At 41.5% G+C, this 20046-nt stretch overlaps 1 protein-coding gene across 1 annotated transcript in view; it reads left to right on the forward strand.

The window, feature by feature from the left end:
- Positions 1 to 20046, forward strand: part of ANKH (ANKH inorganic pyrophosphate transport regulator) — a 106821-nt gene that overhangs the window by 60998 nt on the left and 25777 nt on the right. Inside the window, exons 3-8 of the mRNA XM_033051917.2 lie at positions 2451 to 2569; positions 3679 to 3762; positions 6944 to 7114; positions 7707 to 7841; positions 10611 to 10703; positions 13996 to 14091. Coding sequence (XP_032907808.1) covers positions 2451 to 2569; positions 3679 to 3762; positions 6944 to 7114; positions 7707 to 7841; positions 10611 to 10703; positions 13996 to 14091 — 698 coding nt within the window. The remainder of the gene's footprint in view (positions 1 to 2450; positions 2570 to 3678; positions 3763 to 6943; positions 7115 to 7706; positions 7842 to 10610; positions 10704 to 13995; positions 14092 to 20046) is intronic.

Raw genomic sequence — 20046 nt, forward strand, 5'->3', positions numbered from 1 at the left:
CCTCTGACCCCCTAATTCTGTCAATTTTTCTGTGATAGTAAACTTTGAAGGGGGAACCAACAAACCAAAAAAACCTGTGCAATGACCTTTAGAGCCAAAAAAAAGCTACTTATTACTCACATTCTAAACACTTTAAAAGTCTCATTTAAAACAGATGAAGGGCAGGGAGAACAGGGAAGGGTGACTTCTGCAGCATGCTGTGCTTCTAGCACTGCAGTACTGGAGGTGCCCTCTCCACAGAAGCAGGTTCCTCAGCACATGGACTATGATTCTCAGTCCCTATGTGGAGGATAAGGTGGTGTGTTTCCTGCATTGGCTTTAAAGTTTTCATGCAGAAATGTAAAGCACACTCAATAGAACCTAACAGAAAGTTCAAAGAATCTGACCTTCCCACATGGCTTGCCTCACAGACCTTCCAGATTTCTTTCCTTCATTGAAATAGGTTGATTCAGGAACATCCATGTGCAGCCCTGCCAGAAAAGCAGCTTTCCACAAGGGCTTACCACACAAAAAAACCCTCATAGTAGAGAGTTTTCAAAACAGCGAGTGAAGATTGGCACATGGTTATTCATGCAAAAATATAAAGAGGATGTGCTTGATGTTTGATTGAACTGCAACAAGCACCTGAACACTTAAGGGACTAAAACCCCTTCTTCAACCTGAAGACAAGTTGGAGTCCTGGTTTAAAATTCTTCCTCAACCCTCTTCAAAAGGAAACAAGGCTGGGAGTGCCTCAGGAAGATGCCTGAGCAACTTGGGATTTACTGAGTGAATTTGGAGACTGTGAGTCTAACAGTCATAGTTCAGAGGAAAGACATATAGATAGGGATCAGTATAGGGAAAGGGGGAGTTTTTAACATTTATAGCATCTTCTGGGCAGTCCTGGTTATCTGGAATGAGGCTTGTCACTTGTTCACAGTGCTGTCATACAGCCTTTTATTTTAGTATCTTGTTTACACCATCTTATTTGGACTCAAATAGCCTTTTCAGTCGTTAATCATTTAACTGCTGTATCTCTAAGCCATCACAGAACAATGACAACTTAAACTCCTCTTTAATTGCTTTCAAATACTGTTTACAAGTTATGAGGGGCAGTTTTAGGCTAAGAAGATTGAATTTGATGACTAACATTAGCATTTGTCAATCCAGTTCTGAGACCTGCATGCATGAAAAGGATCACTTACCTGAAATACCCCCTATAAAGATCTGTACAAAGATAATAGGGTTGTAACAAATGGAAAATTGGATAGATGTTCACATTTGAAATAGTTAACATAGAAAAGACACAAGTAGAAGAGAACTGAAATAAGGTTCCCCAGACACAGATAATTCTGCCATTACTTGCCTTGGGGGAGATCAACCTTACAGCCTAATCATTCTTTTAATAGCTATTGCAAGTGTATAGAGGAAATCAAATAATGATGTGCAGGTCTAGAACATAGTTTATAAGAGGTTAATACTGATCTGGATTATTTACCTCTTCATATTATCTTCATATTATATTTGTCTCTGTAGTTCAGACTCCAGTCACAACCTTTGTTATTCGTGGTTATTGGGAGGACTGTGGGGTTCTTAAAACAGCTGGATAACATGGGTACAAACAGAACTGTAAGCAGTTCTGCAGAGAGCTGTGTGGGGACTTCCCATGTCTGTGCAGCCTTCAACCCAACCCTTTGTGAAGAGAGGCCTGGAAAGAGAGTGTGGTCCAACACTAGAGGTTGTCTTCGGTTGAAACAGGACAGTGAAATAACATGCTGGCAGTCAGTAGTGGGAACCTACTGATTTCCAGAGGTGCCCTGTTCTGACCTGTAGCTCTGCAGGTGCTGGCTCTAGATAAGGAAGGAAACTGAGGCTTGTCAAGGCTGCCCAGGAACTACTCAACAAAGCACAGAGCGTCATGACAGGTCCTGGTGGAGGTGGTCATTAGGCAGAGTAAGGGAGAGGCATAACCAGTGTGATTGTTGCATGCCATCACAAATCACAATTTCCTTTTACAGCTTTGGGCAGGTTTACAGGTAATGTCATGAGAATGCAGCGAAAATAGATGGTTTCAGCATTTAACAGGCACTATACCCCATGAAATACTCAATGCCTGGTGAAAACAGTTTTTCTAACAAAGAGCCTTGATTTAATGAAGAAGCAGTAGATTTTCTGGAGTACCAGTGTTGTTCATTTAGCAAACAGATGTGGCACTCACTATACTCATCTCCCAATGCAGCCATTTGTTATAACGCCTCTGCCAAAGGTTACTTTAAAAAGAACCATGAGAGCACTTCTTAGTCATAAACAGCAGCTGGTGAGGCTGCAATATCTGAAGCCCTTGCAGCTGTTTGCTAAATGGATGTGTGTCTGAGCTCCAAGGCATCACGGTCTTTCAGGTACTTCTGAATATCTCACCCAAGAGTCCATGTGCAACCTTTGTTTTTCATTCTTATCTTGTTTCTCCACAGCATATAGTGATTTGGGGTATTACATTATTAATAAACTGCACCATGTGGATGAATCAGTGGGAAGTAAAACTCGGAGGGCCTTCCTTTATCTTGCTGCCTTCCCTTTTATGGATGCCATGGTGAGTGCCTGATTCAGAACTGAAATTCAATGTTAATGTTATGTTTTTGTGACCTTAGTTCACAAGACTTTGTTGCCTGATGGGAAATTGAAGTATGCAGAAGTAGGGTGTGTCCTTTGCAAGCAGTAATTCTGTATATACCTAGGCTCATCTCCTCCTGCATGGAGAAAGCATCTGAATGGACTTCAAACATCCAGAGATCATGACAGATGTCAAAAACCTCAACTACCTTGTCAGAGTTACAGTATGGGCATGTTGAAAAGCACTGGTCATCTTGTGATGAGCTGCACTGCTTGTCTGTATGTGACTTCATTCTGATTTGTGGCGAAAGATTTGGATTTACCGTCCATTCCCAAATCACCTGCAGAGCTCACAAGGAATAAAATCAATATTTTCTCAAAGCAAATTTGTCAAAAAGATGTTTCTTAGCATCAGTTTTTGCAAGCTAACTCCAGTTAACTCAAATGCTTGGACAAGAGAGCCACACATGGGGAGAGCTTCTGCTTCCCAGATCACCAGGCCCATTGCTTGTCATCACCAGGCCTGCACAACATGAAAATGTGGCAACTCTCTTTAATGCCTCTACCTCTGTGTAAAACTGGTAAGGGAGAACCTTCTCATGCCAATGCCTCCACCACTTTCCCATCCCTTTGCCTGCTTCAAACAGTTGCTGACAAAAAGAAGTTGGATCAGTGAAAAGAAGTTGGTTTTCTTTTCCAGACAGGACTCAGTATCACTCAGTGGGCCAATGAATATTGCACTTCAGAGGTGCATCCAGCTGGTGAATGATTATTTATTAGATTATTTACTATGATAATTCATCCTGTGCAGCATCTGATTTGTGAAGGGCTGCTTTCTTACTAGTTGTGCTCAGAAATTTCTATACAGTCCGTAAATTTATCCCCTTTCTCCCTGCCAGCCTGGCAATGAGGAACTCAATGCAACAGTGCTTTCTCTGCATTAATGGCTTAATGTCTGCCGAGGTTCACACCAGGTACTGCTGCAGGTTGTTTGTGTACAATGTAATACCCAGAAAACAGCATTCTTGGACCTGAAATCATTCACAATATCATAATCATTTCCGAAACTTTTCTCTGACTGTTTTTCAGGCATGGACCCATGCTGGGATTCTGCTGAAACACAAGTACAGTTTCCTAGTGGGATGTGCCTCCATCTCAGATGTCATAGCTCAGGTAAAGGCTCCTCACAGAAGTTGCTGTTTCCATTGTGTTATGGACCAGATGCTTTCCTAAACAGGAACTCTCTTGTACAGAAAGTCCCCCTGTGCCTTCTCTCTCTTCCATAGCAAGACACCAGAGGAAGAAATCTTGTGTGCTGCTCTCTGACTGTTCATCATGTGAAGGCTATTTGCTGGCAGTTGTGGCTTAGAACAGTCTCACTAGATTAAGTCAGTTCCCAGGTTTGTTTGGCTTAGGGTCATGTCCTGAAGCACTTCCACAGCCCTGTTTCATAATGGCTGAGAAACAAGTTCTGTATGTACACGTGTACATTTGGGGAAAAGAAAGGTCAGGCAAAGAGACCGCTGGCTGCTACCAATCCTGAGGCTGAGAGAGTGCTTTGAAAGAGATCTCTCTCTCTCTCTGTACCTTCTCCCTAGCACTTCACGCAGTTCCAGTAAAACCCTGAGCTGGAGGTGAAGGCATGATTCTCCAGCTGACCTGTCATTTTTGCACGTAGTGTCTAATCCAAGGAAATGCAATGTAAGCTGTCTTCTAAGTACTTGTTACTGTTCCAAAAGGTGAAGGCTCAGAAGTGCTCCAGAAGGGGTCTGTGGTGATAACCCCTGGGTGATTCAGAGAAGACCAACTGTTTTTTGAACTTTCAAAAGGGAGGTGTTAACTATCCTGTTGCTTTGTATTAGGCACACTGGAAAAACGACATCCATACACACTGATGAAGGCCAGTAGCAGTAGCATTTAGGAACCAATATACAGCCCTCTTTTAAAAACATATAAAAATATTAGGAAATTAAGAGTCCCAGCAACTGTAAATAGTTGCTGTACTGCCCCATTACCAGCTGAATGGTGTAATGACTGGATAAGAAAGAGGATAAAACACTAGGACATCAAAGGAAATATGAAGTCAATGGCACTCAGTTCAATTTTCCGTAGCATTTTCCTCCCACTAAACATAAGGAATCCATAAACCAGGTTGAACCATTCAATCAGTTGCTACTCTGTATTTGTCAGGTCTGCCCCCCCCTACAGTGATGCACTAAATCCCCAGAGATAATACCAATTACTGTAAATGACCTTAACCCTCAGGGTTGCTCTTGTCCTGATGTCACCTACAAAGTTTCCTGACCCTGGGTGCGTGTCAGGTCACGCGCAGCTAAATAAAGAACCATATTCTTATTTTAGCCATGCCCTTTCCACAGTGGTTGGTGAGTGGGGTGCCAGGGTTGTGAAGAATAAGACACCTGTCATCTTCTCTCAACAGAACGCTGCATGGAGCAAGAGAAAACCCAGAACACAAAAAGTTGAGGCTGTCATAGCCCAGAACTCTACACCTACATCTGTGCCCTACAGAGTAGGGCAGGGAGTAGGGGCACAGGCAGCGGCCAGTTTTTTTCGAGTAGCTTCATGTGCGCATCCTTTGTGACTGACTTTGCTTCTATTTACTGAAAAGTCATGTTTCTGTAGGTTTGAAAACCCTCATAAGCACTGTGGCTTGCCTCAGGAACATTTGCAGAGCGTGGTTTTTCTTAACTACAGTAATTTCACTAATACAAGCTGCACCGTTTTGACCAATATTTTGCTCCTACACCGGAAATGCGGCTAATACTCAGGTGTGGCCAATATGTGAATAATTTTCTGACATTTTCAACCTCGGGAGTGCAAACCGAGTCAGTGCAAACTGCAAAGTCGAGCACCTGCCAGTAAAACCTGGCATTTATGCGGTTGTTACAAATTGGTTACTCTGTTGCGCAGCGGGTGGAGTTGCTCCCTGCAGGCAGCACAGGGGGTGGGGAAGATGGGGCAGCTCCCTCCTGCTGGCCCCGCAGCTCGGGGGAAGGTGGGGCAGCTCCCTCCTGCTGACCCCGCGGCTTGGGGGGCTCCCGTCCCCACGTGCCGCCGCCGCAGAAGCGGGGCGACTCCATCCCCGCCTCCCACTGCTGCTGCAGGTGCTGGCGGGCTGTGTGCCGCCCCTGCCGCCACGGGGTAGCGCCAGGCCGGGACGAGCGATTCCAGAGGCATCGGCGGCCGGCCCCGAGAGGCCCCGCCGAGTGGCAGCGCCGAGCTGGGCCACCCAGCCCTGTCAGCAGCCCCGAGCCCTCATGGCCCGAGCTGAGCCAGTAAACCCCGCCCTGCCACGATTCTGTTACTATTTGGCAACTTTGTTGCACGCGGGTCCTCGCTGCGAACGACAGAGCGGCTTATACTCAGGTGTGGCTTATTTATGGACAAAGAACGAAATGTTTACCAACACCCGGCGATGCGACTTATACTCAGTGCGGCTTGTATTCGTGAAATTACTGTGTTTCTACAGCTCTATCAATGAGGGAGAGAACCTGCGTCTGAACAATGTGTATTTTATTTCTTGTAACTCACTTGAATGCCAGCATGTCCTGGAAGCATTGTCTTGGTTCTGCTCTTCACAGTACCAAACAGTTACCTTTCCAGTTGTGCCCACTATCCAGAGTAATTTGGAATTTACCAGGTGTTTCATCCACTCTGTACTTAAAAAAGAGAATAATATCATGTTAATCAGTTCCTTTACATTTTATGGATTGAGCATTTAGTCTTAAGGGGCTGAATTATGAACTGTTCATTAGCCCAAACGTTTCCATTTAATTTATATTAATGTGGAACTCAATTAAAAAACAAATAATTAAATAGTGAAATTTCACTTGAAAAAGTTCAAAATTAGGTTGACATAAGACTTCCTGTTCCTAAATGTTGAAGTGAATATTTTAAAACATCTGGCTTTTTAATTGCCACTACCCACCCCACTGCCCAGAAAAAAAAAGTAGTAGGGCTTAGAAGCTGACCCTAGAAGCATGTCTCCAGCCTCAGCATGTATCAGAATAGCACATTCTCCTGGGAAGGGTGACTCTCAGCCACATGCTTGCTTCCAGACCTTGCCAGAGTCTCATGCCAACCTTCTCCTATTTATGGGTTCTAGTCTGACACCTGCCCAACCTTCAAGTCCTGTTTCATAGAGTATGAAGTTAACTCTTGCCCTTCTCATGCACATGACCAAATACTGAGAGATCCTGGCTTAAGTTTCTATAGATACTGTAGCCATGCAAGTTGTTGGTTCAATCGATTTAGTAGGAATCAGGCAGGAAATGCATTGGCCCTGGAGAAGCACACAGACAAATTGTTTATCGTGTATTTGTTTTCTCCCCAGGTTGTTTTTGTAGCCATTTTGCTTCACAGTCACTTGGAGTGCAGGGAGCCTCTCTTGATCCCAATCTTGTCCTTATACATGGGAGCACTTGTTCGATGTACCACGCTCTGCCTTGGATACTACAGGAACATACATGATGTTATTCCTGACAGAAGTGGGCCTGAAATGGGGGTATGTCTTCATACTTATGTTTTTTTCAAACTCCATAGTAATTTTACTTGGGTTATTTTACGTGCAGTTATAATACTGCATTAAACCACTGTTCATGAAGGGCCTTCTCTCTGTCCTGCAAGAAAAATCATTTTCAGTTTAAGAGGCATGGTAGAAATTATTCTAGCAGCAGCACATGTGACACAATGCCTTCCATGGTATGGGTGTGTCTACTGAGGACCTCTGTACTGAGCTGTAAAACAGCACAGCATGAACTACGTGAACACCTTAGTTCATTTGGAAGACGATATCAAAATTTCTTTTTGTTCAAATGCCATATTGTTTTTCATGTAGTTTTGTCTGGTAGTCAGAAAAAATTATGCTGATAGATACCTTATGCATTATTTATTGAGATCCATGACACATCTTCTTTTGAATCAGTATTGCTACCATGAGTGAAAATATTTTAGGCTCTTCATATCAAAAATTATTGAAATGAATGTGCCAAACTGACAATGGATGGGAAAAGTAGAAAACCCTTCTCCATGCTTTTGGTCCTGTGCTACATGTTTTTCTCCAAACACACTTCATTTTTTTTTACCCTGTGTTGCAGGGAGAAGCTACAATAAGGAAGATGCTGAGTTTCTGGTGGCCTTTGGCATTAATTTTGGCAACTCAGCGAATAAGTAGGCCCATTGTCAACCTCTTTGTCTCCCGGGACCTAGGTGGCAGTTCTGCAGCCACAGAGGTAAGAAAGGCAGTACTCTCCATTACTGCAAATGATCATTTCTATGGCATTACCTCTCAGCCAAGCTGCAAGAAAAAATTGTCTTAAGTACATTTCTCTTTAGTGCTCTTTTTATGTTTAAACGAGGATTGCTTGGACTCTCACCATGAGCCCTTCTGCCAGGTCTAATGGGACCTCACCCTCAACAAGACTCATAGAAATTTTTTACTGACCAGTGCCTGCATTCCAGGTTTTCATGCTCTACGCATAGATGCATATAGTCTGGAGCATTTAGATCCCAGAAATATTAGGACAGTTGACAGTAGTCCCATGTCCTACTCTTTCCTGTCAGGTATATTTTATGGCTGTGCAAACTTAAATGAAACTACTGTTAGCAGTCAGTGCATCACACAGAACAGTGTAGAGACATAAAAAAGCACATGTAAAAAAAAAAATCTGTCTCCTGGTTAGGACATGAAATGCGCCCTGTTTCTCTTGAGGAATTTCAGATTACTCCAGTAAGTCTCCCACAGCTGTTGGGAGACACATTGTAATGCAGAGCCTTTTCCAATGCTCACCACAAGCAGATCCATTCCCTTAAGAAGTCTGGGGGGCTTCTGCTGCCAGTTTCATGCGAGGATGTCTAGATGCATATTGTCATAGGATAAGCAAAGCTGTAAGTTACTAAATGAAGAAAAAATAAATTCAAAGAACTGCTGTTAATTTTGTCATGCTTGATACTGTGTATTTCACACACTCAGGAGGTGCCAGAGTCTGCAAATAAACAACTGTGAGAAGAGAACTTAGGAAATGTAATGCTTTTACATGTGTGATTCAGGGATCAGTCTATGTATATAAGGGGAACCAGAGGTTAGAAAAGATCAGTTTTGCATTTCTTGGTGACTTTTAATTTCAGGTGGGTCACATTTCGTAGCTAGCCAGTTCCATTTTGTTGCTATTAGGATGACTTCAAATACATGTCACAGCTGGTGATTTACTGACAGTTTTACACTAACAGTAATGATCACATTCCAACTTTCTCTGATTTGTGAAATAATTGCCTCTGAAAAGGGAGGTGCTGACAATACAGATAACATCAGTGTCTGGAGCATACTCCAGTATCCACAGGAGTTCTACAGGTCCCCTATTCAATAATAGCAGCAGTCTTCACTGTGTGCCTGTGAAGGACTAGGCTGTAACAAGTTCATGAGGGCCACAAATCCACTTGCACTGTCCAACTCCCAATGCTTTTGTTTGGACTGCCAGCACAGTTGTGGTGATTGGGCCACCTCTTTGATGGTGGCTTTCATAGGGGTGTTTTTTACCTGTCAAATACAGGTGCTAGACATTTAGGAAAGCTTTCATGGATATAGTTGGAATAACACTAATTGAGGAAAAATACTGGAAAAAAAACCACCGCTAAAAATTAATACTTTCATCCAAGAGGAATCTAGCACACAAAATATGGTAGTGAAATTCTTTTTCCTTTAATAGGTACTGTGTCTTTGCAGTCTTTTTGGATTTAATGATGAAAATAAGCAAAGTAGCTTTGATAGTCCTTAATCGATTTAACCTAGCTAGGTTTCATATAGATGGAAATTCTGATGAAAATACAATAATGGGAGGGTGTGCAATTAAAAAGAGTACTATCTTAAAATTCCAATTTGTTTTATTTGAACCAATTACTTTTTAGAGGTACATTAAACATTATTAAAGCTATTATTATCAGGGAAGGATCGATACCAGTCTCTTCCTCTCTGTGGAATATATCACTATATTCCACTCTCTTTTTAAACAGCACAGAGAACAAATTATCTTGCTTCATGGTCCTGTGTTTGTATAGATCTTTTAACCAAGCAAAGACAGCAGTTACATTTATAATGGGAAAATGGCTCAGATAATCAAGAAAATGTATTTTGAAAGCTTGGGAGTGAAACAAAAACAACAGTAGGTAAAAAAGGTCTTTCTTAACACTACCATTACTGGATGTAAAATGAATCAGAAATGCGCATGGATTGCAGCAGATCTGAACCTGCAAACAAAAGGCACCCAAGCACTTTCAGTTAATGTGTGGGGGAGCTTATGTGTTTGATAAACCTCTTAGACTGTACTTGTGAGAGTGTAAAAGGGCCTAGTCTTAAAACTTCATGCAGTGAATTTTTTCTTCCCATAAAAATGTTCATCTGGAATTATTTTTGTCTGGCACTCATTGGTGAGCACCAGAGTGGGGAGAGGTGTTTTTTTTGTCTCACAAATGCCTTCTGCCCCAAGCAATCAGATTGATGTCCAAACTGAGTCAACCACTGAGGTCCACTGATTTATAGTCCATCTGTCTTATTTGAAGCTGTGTTTCCTTTATGAATAACCAAACAAAATACATATAGATTGAAATTACGCAGTATGATCAAAAATTACTATGAGCTTCAAAGCAGTCTGCTGCTCAGGTATCTGTAGGTAAAATAACTCAGGAGCAGTAAGGGAGGAAAATGTTGGGCCTGTAAGGGAAGCACCACAGCTCAAGTTATTATCTCAGAGTATCAGAGTGATAGTGAAATGACAAAGCTGACTTAGGTAACTTCATGGCACAAAAAAATTTCATAAGCTTAAAATACCAGGCTAGATGACAGCCATTTTGATGGTCTTCCTGGAACAAAGAGCTTCCACTCTCTTGTCTGGTTTCGCGTTGTGTCAAGGTCAGTGTGGTGATATTGGTGGGCAGTAGCACCCTATGTTGGTTTAACTGTTGTATTTGAAGATTTGAAGTTCATGTTTCTCTGTCTCTGTTCATAGGCAGTGGCGATTTTGACAGCTACGTATCCTGTGGGACACATGCCCTATGGCTGGCTGACAGAGATCAGAGCTGTATACCCTGCTTTTGACAAGGTGAGTCTCCCTCTTAGGGCTGTCATAAATACTTCTTGAGGGGTTCTGCGTGTGTGGTCCTCCTAGTTCTCTCTGTTTGTTGTTCCACCGTTTTCTTAAAATCTAGTTAAAATTAATTGGCTCTTTGTGGCTTCAAGCTGTTGTCTGATTTATGATTTTAACCTTAGCTCTGTGTTACAAGGTATTAAACTGCCTTTTGAATAGATAAGTGCTGTGTTTTTAAGGATTAAAAAAAGTCCTCACTATGAGGTAGCTACTTAGGTAATGAAGTGATTTCTCACAAAGTGTCATCACTGAATGAGCAAGCTCATGTCTCTGCTCTGGATTTTATGGTACCTCTCAAGTGGGTTTGGGTTCACTTGCTTATATTTAACAGAGGGTGTTTCATAGACTGACACTAACATAGATAACAGACAATGTTTTAGTAATACTGACTTAGCTGACCAAGGCTAGGAACATTTTTGTTGGTAAGTCAGGTTATTATGTAAGAATGCAAGGACTGCTGCTGGCACTGAGCGCAGAGCAAAAATTAATTTTGTTGAGTCTCTTTTTTTGCTCTGATTTATAACTAGTACTTACTAGTCCATATGTTATGCAAAGAACAGTCCTCTCCTGTAACTCTGGAATTCAAATGCCAGAGCCTCTCCTTCTCTTTATTTACCAGTTGGTAACTTTCTGGTTCCAAATACTCATGAAAAATATGTTTGTTTTCTCTGGAATTCATTTAACTGGAGCAAGCCCTGTTTAATATCATCCATCATATTTCCAAGGAGAATTTAAAACCTACACAAAGTCAAATCAGTCATAACCTCCTAACCTGCCTGTGTACAACTGAATTGACCTGTCAGATAAAATGCCACGTGTAGGCTTTCTCAGAGGCCATGCTGCTGAAAAGGAACTGCAGATGCAAACCCAGTGAACTGCAAGATAAAAATAGTTTGGGACAGGAAACTCAGGAGCTGCTAACCTCATTTGATGCAAGCCACAATCAAATGCACTATTGCCAAGTGATAGTAACAACAATTAAGGCTCCTAAATTCAGGTCTTATTTAGCTGGTGAAGGATATGCTGACATCTGCAGTGATGACAGGATTCGGCCATGATTTGTCCATTTGTTTATTTCAGTTAAAAGGCTTCTCACAGAGCTCTTGTGGGACAATGTGAGGAAGAAAATGCTAGGGCAAGGCACAGATGGGTACAGTTTATATAACTGCTGGAAAAGTAATGGGAATTTTAAATCCATGTCTGAAGAGCAATTTGTAATAAAATGTACAAAAATGAGGTAGCAGCAGTATAAAGGCTATCTCATCCTGGCAACCATGTGTGAAAATGCCTTTGCTGTACTTTTCAAATAATAAATACCAAAACTGAAACCCACAGTGGGTTTTTTAAAATTGCTGTGAGAATTGCTTTTCCCTCGGTCATGCATCACCTTGTGTCACTTTGTGCCTTTCAAAAGCTTTGTTTCCTTAAGCTAAGTCTTTCTCAAAAGAGTCCAGATAGAAACACTTTTTTGTTACTGGACCCTGTAAGGTGTGCATTGTGATTTTCAGAAGCCAAAACAGTGTGTTTGCATGCAAGATCCCATTTTCATCACTCAGGAAGCTGGCAATGCTGATGGCCATCAGCAACACACTGACTCATGGGATTTGAGATGCAGGCATATGCTAGTTCTGTGCTCTGTGTGCTGTTTTATATGGTGATAATGCTACTGCTCTTAATGGACCCTGCCACCTGGCTCAGAGCAACACCAATTGTGAGATTTGTGAATGCTATTTACCTGATCACTAGATGGGAATTGTTTTTCCTCCACAGTGTTTTGTTATAGTGTGTAAGAGTTACAAAGAGTATGTGGTCAAGAGTTGGAGCAAAGAACGGAGTATGGCGAGGGGAAGGATAACAGCAGTGAGGCAGGAACGAATGAGAAAGCTTTTTCTTAGCAGCCCTTTTGGATGGCTTGGTTTGGGTGTGCTTTATTTCCTCTTTGTTATTTTAGGCTTGTTAGAAAGTTGAGCCATGCAGCAAAAAGTTCATTTAAACACTGGTGGGGGATGTAAGCAAGGCTTATCCTCACATCTGTAAAAACTAACAGTGGCAAAGGATTTCTTCAGAAACACAACTGATCATAATAGATGCATGAAAAAATGTTTACAGAGAGTTTTCATAACCTGGTTCCCAAAAGATCCAATGGAGTGGCTTCCTGCTTTAGAGTCTGGGCTGCCTACTTCTTCAAGCACCCGAACTTACTGGCAGGTGTTTAGGCAGGAGCATGGGGCCATCTAGGTGCAATTGCCGCACTGATCAGAACAAAAACCTTCAATTGCAAAATTCCATCAAGCACCTGAATGTGTGTGGAATGATGTATTCTTCACAATGCTCCACTCCCAAGATGTGTCTGCAATAGCTCTATTTCTCCTTTGAGTAACTCCAGTAAAGGAGGCTGGCTCTGTGACAGGTACTCCTGTTCTACCCAAGTTTCATCAAGGGTGCATAAATGTGCATCTCATTGTGCACAAACTTGTGTATCTCAGGTAGTCCCAGTGTAAATGCAATAGATGACCTAACAGCCTCTTGCTTAAGGGCTTGTAATGGTACTCTGCTTTGATACCTCATCCTCTCCTTTCACAGACCATTTAGTTTGGTTTTATGTGTTCCCCAAGGGCAATTTTAAATCTTCGGCTTCATTTGCTATATTAGACATTTGGAAGAAGGCTTTTGTTGTTTTAAATAAAACTCTGCTGCCATGTGACTACAGAGCCCATGTTCAAGGTGGAACATCTAATAGTCCTAATTATGTTCTGTTCATTAAACTGCATTAATGGAGCCAGCTGTTCCAGAAGCTTTGTTTATATTACCTGCTTGTCTAATTGGATCAGTAAGGATGCTTGCATTGCTGATTTGGTACCAATTTGTGGTAAAAGGAAATAAAATCCTGTTTTTCCTGTGGAAACATGCTACAAACTTCAGACTAAGGTTTAAAAAATCATGTGGTGTTTTCTTAGAAGGAGCTACCAACCTTTTTCAAAGTCGAATTTGTTAAATTAGACTTATTCCTTGGAAAAGTAGGAAGATTACTCAGCACTGAGTGACCATAGCAGCAGTTGCTGTCAGTTTAAGTGGAAAATGTTCTGTAGTGGTACAAAGTACTCAGAAAGCTCTAGGTTATAAAGCAAACAAGCCAAGTCAGACAGGGACAGGCACAGACAGCCAGGTCCAGCACATAACCCTGGTGCCAGCAGCTCCAGCAGTCTGGAGCCAGGCTAATGCTCACTATCTCTTTCTCTTGCCCTAGAATAACCCCAGCAATAAACTGGTGAACACCAACAGCACCGTCACAGCGACACATATCAAGAAGTTCACTTTTGTTTGCATGGCATTGTCCTTAACGGTAAGAAACCTTTGTTCAACTCCATGGTTTTCATCTCATCCAGAAAATTGTCCCCTCCACCTAATGCTAAAAGCACTAGCAGTTCAAGAAAGGTGAGTTGTCTTGTCTTGTGAAGCTCTGTTGCTTTTATCTGGAGAAGGGAGTCTGATCGTAGTGTTGGAGTAACAAGAAAATCAGCTGTCATTAGCTCAGGCTAGATCTCTAAAAGGCTGGAGTTACTCCGTTTTTATTTTCACTACTTTTCATTTCAAATCAGCCTTCTGTGCAAAAAGATATCAGAGACCTGCTTTTCTTTTCATCTCTTTTTGTTTCTTTTTTTAAATGAACAGAACTTCAAGTAACCAGTGTGTCAGAAAAACAAAAGAATGCCTTTGTGTCACATGCAGTGGGATGGCAGCCTGTCCCCGAGCGTCTTTCATTTACTGTGAATGGTGAGAAAGGCAGCATGGGTTGACCCTGCAGAAGCTGTGCTCTGCTGCCTCTCCTGTCACTGGGTTTTCATGTGGGGGTACTTTGATGCACATTTGTTGTTTGCTCTCAAAATTGACTAAAAAGGGCAGTCTAGGAGAGGGTGCTGACACTGACTAAAGGATCTAAATCTGCGTCCATAGTGGGAAGCACTGCATGGGGATGATGTTCAGGGAGAAATTTTGCTGAGCCTGGCATGTTTCAAAATGACCAATTTGCACACATAAATACAATGCATTTTCCCCAAGAACACTGTTTCTGCAGTCTTCTTAGCAACAAACAGGAGTTGTAGAAGAAAACTCCTGCAGCTGGTGGGGATTTTAGCAAGTAATGGAGCAGATGACTAGGGTAAATCCAACGCCTGTTTCTATAAAGGATGGATTTATATTAGTGCTTGGGGCCAGGACATCGTTTCTACACAGTACCTGCACTAGAAGGACAAAAGAAAAGGAGAACCTAGAAAACAGGTTTTTCATAGAAGGCCTTCATCATGCTAGAAAAGTACTTGGGAAATGTGAAATTGTTTTAGGATACAATGCTTAAAGTCCTACAATTGAATCTACTCATACCCCAGACAGGTTTGCTGTTTACCCTCAGCATTGCATACTTTCCATGGGGTAGCTGGCTGTTTTGGAATTCTCTTCTCCCTACATTCACAAATTTACTGTTGAGTATGGGAGTGCTGACAGAATTTCTCTCTCCCTTTCATTTTAGTATAGACCTTTATGTCTGAGTTGCAAATGGCTTATGCATGAAGAGAAACTAATGTATGTCAGAGGAAATTTTACAGCACACAAGCCAGAAATATTTGTAACCATCCTCACCCCCTTGCCACAACCTGAGAATGTGGGATACAGAACTCTGTGTTATTTCATAGTCGAAAATGAAGCAGTTCAATCCATCCATAGTTGAATTAAATTTCTTCTGCTCTTTGTTTCCTATCGTTATTCCCTGAACAGCTACAACTGGCCACTATCAAAGACAGAATTGCATGAACCAATGTGACATCTCCTCTGTCTTTTAGTTTCCTTAAGCCTGACCTCTTTTCATGTGACTTAGACACCAACAGCTCTTGCTGTAACTTGTATTTCCTAGGGCATGAAACAGAGACAGACATATGCCTTCACTGAATTGGCCGTTGTCTGGAGACTTTCCATAAGACCCTAGCTCTCATGTGATCTACCATCACACTCCTTGACGTTTTCTTTTGTGTCCTGTTCTAGACCAAAGTTGTGTTCTCTACAGTTGGAGCCTCCCTCAAAGTCTTTCAGTGTTGTTACGGACCCACAAAGGAGAAACCTTTCCTTGTCATAAATTGTTCTGAGAATACTATTTCAATCTCGGAGTTTTCTCTGAACTGACTGTGTTCTTAATCCCCCATGGTATTTATCAGGTTACTCTGACAGATTATGAGCTTTTCACATCACTATCACTATCTTCTTCAGAGTAATTTTTAATCACCTCAGTAGGCTTTTGTTTTGTAACTTTGTAGGATTTTGTATTCAAAAGTTGTCCATTTTACTTCCAAGGGCAGTTCTTTCATGAGATCATCATGAGAGATTTGCCTGCACTGAAATTCCAGAAACACTTTTGAGGTCCATAGCTTTTCCTGTCCTATCCTGTTTCTATTTTTGCCTGGTAGTGACAGATTCTTAGGATTGCTTGTCAACAGGCAGAGCAGAAAAATAGACACGAGCTCTAAAGATTCAGTTGGATTCAAAGGCATGAGCCTTGTGCTTCAGCATACAAACTCAGAAGATGTTGGGATGACTCACATTAATGTGTGCCACAGGCTCTAAGGAACTAGACTTCAAATTTGCCTCTGTTGTTGCCAGGTGAGCTCCCATGGCCATTGGTGATAGCTGTGTGAGATTCAGGGCTCTAGTTCAACAAATGGCAGTCAGACTAGTGGCATCACCATTGGTAACATCTTGTTCTTTCAGGTCAGAGGAAAAGACTCCCAGGTTGATAAGACAAAATTAATCTAGTGCTTAGACATGTCATGCCAATGCATTTTCCAGTGGGGGATCTATAGAATTCCAGAAGATATAAGGATAAAAGAAGTCTATTAACTTGAAAAAAATAACAGTGAAGCTTTAAGTACAAGCAGCAGCCATGCAGGGAAGTACCTTCCAATGTGAAACCTTGAGAAACTTTCAATCATCAAAGACATACTATTTCAATAGAACTGGGAGAAAAATGTCCTACCTCCTTCCACAGACCAGTCATACCTACATAAGAGGTACTGCAATCCTATTACTGCAACAGAAACACCTTTTCACTGTTGTTGGTAGTGATAGTATTAGGTCAGAGTAGAAAAAAGGCATAGTTATGTTAAGAAACATTACTTCATGTGTAAATCTTCATGGAATCTTAAAGGCTACACCTGAGCCTTTTCAGGCTAACTGTGCAGCATGCACATGTGTTCTGTCAAGTATGATGGTAAGTACTGCCTCATGGCTTTGAAGCATCAGGTGGGAATTAATGATGCTTCTTCAAAAAATGGGTATTACTTGTATTGCTCAGTAAAAATATGTAGACAAGCTGTTTTATTTAAAGACCATAAGTGGAAGCCATTAAACTCCTGATAAGTAAAACAGCTGTTGTTACTGTCACATTTATGTGGTTTTTGTCATAAGTGGGGATTCCTTCCAAAGCCATGTTTTGTGACTGTGCAACTGAATGTAAAATTTGTATAGCAGAGGGAAGATACTCAGATGTAGAATTTTTCCCATACAAATAAAAGACTAATTTTAATTCTAATTTTAAAAAGTAAGTCATGCTTGGTGATTTACATGCAGTTTAAAGGGTGTCCATAATGCTGTTTGCCATTATCTGTTACTTCACTGCCATTAGGCACTTCAGGAAAAATGCTTCTTTCCATATGTAAGTAGAGATACTGCTCCAAATGCCAATGCTGCTGCCATTGCAGATCAGGCTTGAAGAGCTAAACATTTTGGTTCAATGCTAGACCTGTTTAGATGGCCCTGCAGATCAGCCTTGAGGTCGCTGCACAGTTGTAAACTAAGGGAAGACACAGACTCAAGAGAAAAGTGGTACTTCTGTAGCCCATGTCCCTTTGGTTGTGGGATGTGTCAGCCTCAGTGCACTACAGAAATCCCCAAATAATTTGTCTGGGTGCTAATTTACTGCATTTTTCCACTGCAGCAAAGGTTTGCTCTGTCATGGGAGAGCACTCCCTCACATATGAGCTGTGCATAGAGGGGCAGGCTCTGTGAGAAACAAGCTATTCAAAGGAACCCTGCCCTACACAGGAGGAATAATAGTGAACAAGCTGTGCTTTAGGAAGGAGTTTTCTTAGAATAGTGTCTCTGAGCCTGAATACCAGAGTGCAAAATTCAGGGATTTTTCCAAGGCAGCCTGCGATGGGGCGCAGATACTGCCAAATTACCTCTCTCTCTCTCTCTCTCTTTCTTTCTTTCTTTTTTCTTTTCCCAATTTTCTCTCCATTTCCCAGCAGAGCTCTTTTTAAAGTCTTCTTTGATGCCACAGAAGTTGCAGTCAGTTAAGATCCTTTTCCCTGGCTAATGTTAGCTGCTGGCAGCCACGTGATTAATGTTTGGTCATCTGCCTCTGAACTGCAAGGCTTTGCAGCTTTGCAGGCTGGTTCCATGTCATTTGTTAGTGCTGCTGTGTAAAAGTAAGAGAGGCTTCCTTTGCTCAGGCTGCTTTGCTGCAGCCACTGCAGCCTTGTCTGTGTCTGTGTGCAAACCCTGGTGAGCTGCTGAGGCTGTGTGCCCTGAGCTGAGAGGCAACCATCGATTGTGCAGGCAGCACGAGAGAAAGTGGGACAGCCAGCCCACTCAGGGGACTGGCAATAGTAGCATTCACATCTCAGAATCATGCTGGAAGGCAAGAGATGTCTTAGTTAACATGAGGTCTGAGCACCCTCCTTTAAGTAGCTGCTGCTGGCGTAAAAGCATGGCCAGCTCAGCATGGCTGGCACCAGATCACTGCACGAGGAACATACAGGATGCTGGTCAGAGAAAGCACTTCTCAGATTGCACTGTGAAAGCTCCCATCACTGAACGTGACCCTGACTAGTCTGTACTTACTTGTTCATCTATAGCAGGGAAGGAGCAATCAGTTCTTACAACAGTAGATCGAGAACTGCAATTTGGTTCAGCTTTGTCTTCCAGCAGCCTCAGCTGGGACAGGCTACAGTGGTTTTGGGATACAGTTCCAAACACCAGCTCCTGTTGCTGCATGGTTCACATTAGCTGAAGTGTCAGCAAGACACGTGGCCAGTTATCTTCATATTCTCTAGTATTCTTTGTCTTAGGTTTTCCCTTCCCAATAATTCAGGCTCAAGGGTAGCATGCTGTGTGCACCACACCACATCTGTCACCAAGCTAATGTACAGCAGGAGAGCTGCACAGTTACCTCTGAGTTTTAACATGTATTCTATTAGAAAAAACTCAAAGATCTTTCCAGCTATTTAAAAGGAATTTCAATGCTGCTCTGCTTTTTTTTTTTTAATGAACACATGGTTATGGACAATTGGGAAAGGTAGCAATTTTCATTAATAAACAAAGTGATTAAGGGGAGGAGCTAATTGTATAGACTGCTCTTTTATATTTAATTAGTAAACACTGCTTAAGAAACAAAATCCAGATGTTCAATTTTGCCTTGTGATTTTTCATTCCTTTCTATTGAAAAAGGCTAAAAGATAGAGTGGAGGGAAAGCATTGACATTTTCACTCATGTGTTCTGTGTGATTTATGCAAGATTTATAAATTTCATATTTACTTGTTACAAACATACTAGTGAAAACTTTAAATATCTTTAAAAAAACCTAAAACATCACCATGAAATTTCAATGAAAGTGAAGGTTCAGGCACTTAAGCTGAACAGATTAATGTGTATTGTGTTGTGGTAACCAAATTAAAATTCCAGGTCACCTGCGTTAGATTTAAATCTCTGTGAAGTTTAAATGTAATGTACTTAGGAGCAGACAGCTGGTCAGTTTACTGGCTTATATGCTTAACCCTCAGAGTTGAGAGTCTGTGTGTCAATACATGTCAAAATGTCACCTATTTTACAGTCAGGGTTGGTTTATTGACTCCTCAGTTATGTTGCTTATAAATGAGGAGTCTATTGATAACTTTTAAATGTTTCTAATACTAGCAGAATTATTTTCTATTTTATTTGTTAGGTAATCACTTAGGCTCTATTAATAAAAAGCTACATTTTTTTGTGAATAGAGTATAGTACTTAGATTCATAACTTGTGCTTTTGACGGAGGATTAAAAAATAGTGATTTCTACAGAGTCCTGCTGCTGAGCATCTGTACTTTGAGGAGTTACTACTAGCAAGTGTTGTTTCTTTCATTTGCTTCTAGTTATCAGTCCCTTAGGAAGTGTAGCACACATACATTTTGTCAGCTCTCCAGTGATTATACCTTGTAGCACACCAGCATAAACTACCATCACTTGGCAGTTATATTCATCTCATAGATTAATGTAT

The sequence above is a fragment of the Catharus ustulatus genome, chromosome 1 (genome assembly GCF_009819885.2).
Source record: "Catharus ustulatus isolate bCatUst1 chromosome 1, bCatUst1.pri.v2, whole genome shotgun sequence".
Classification (NCBI taxonomy): Eukaryota; Metazoa; Chordata; class Aves; order Passeriformes; family Turdidae; genus Catharus; species Catharus ustulatus.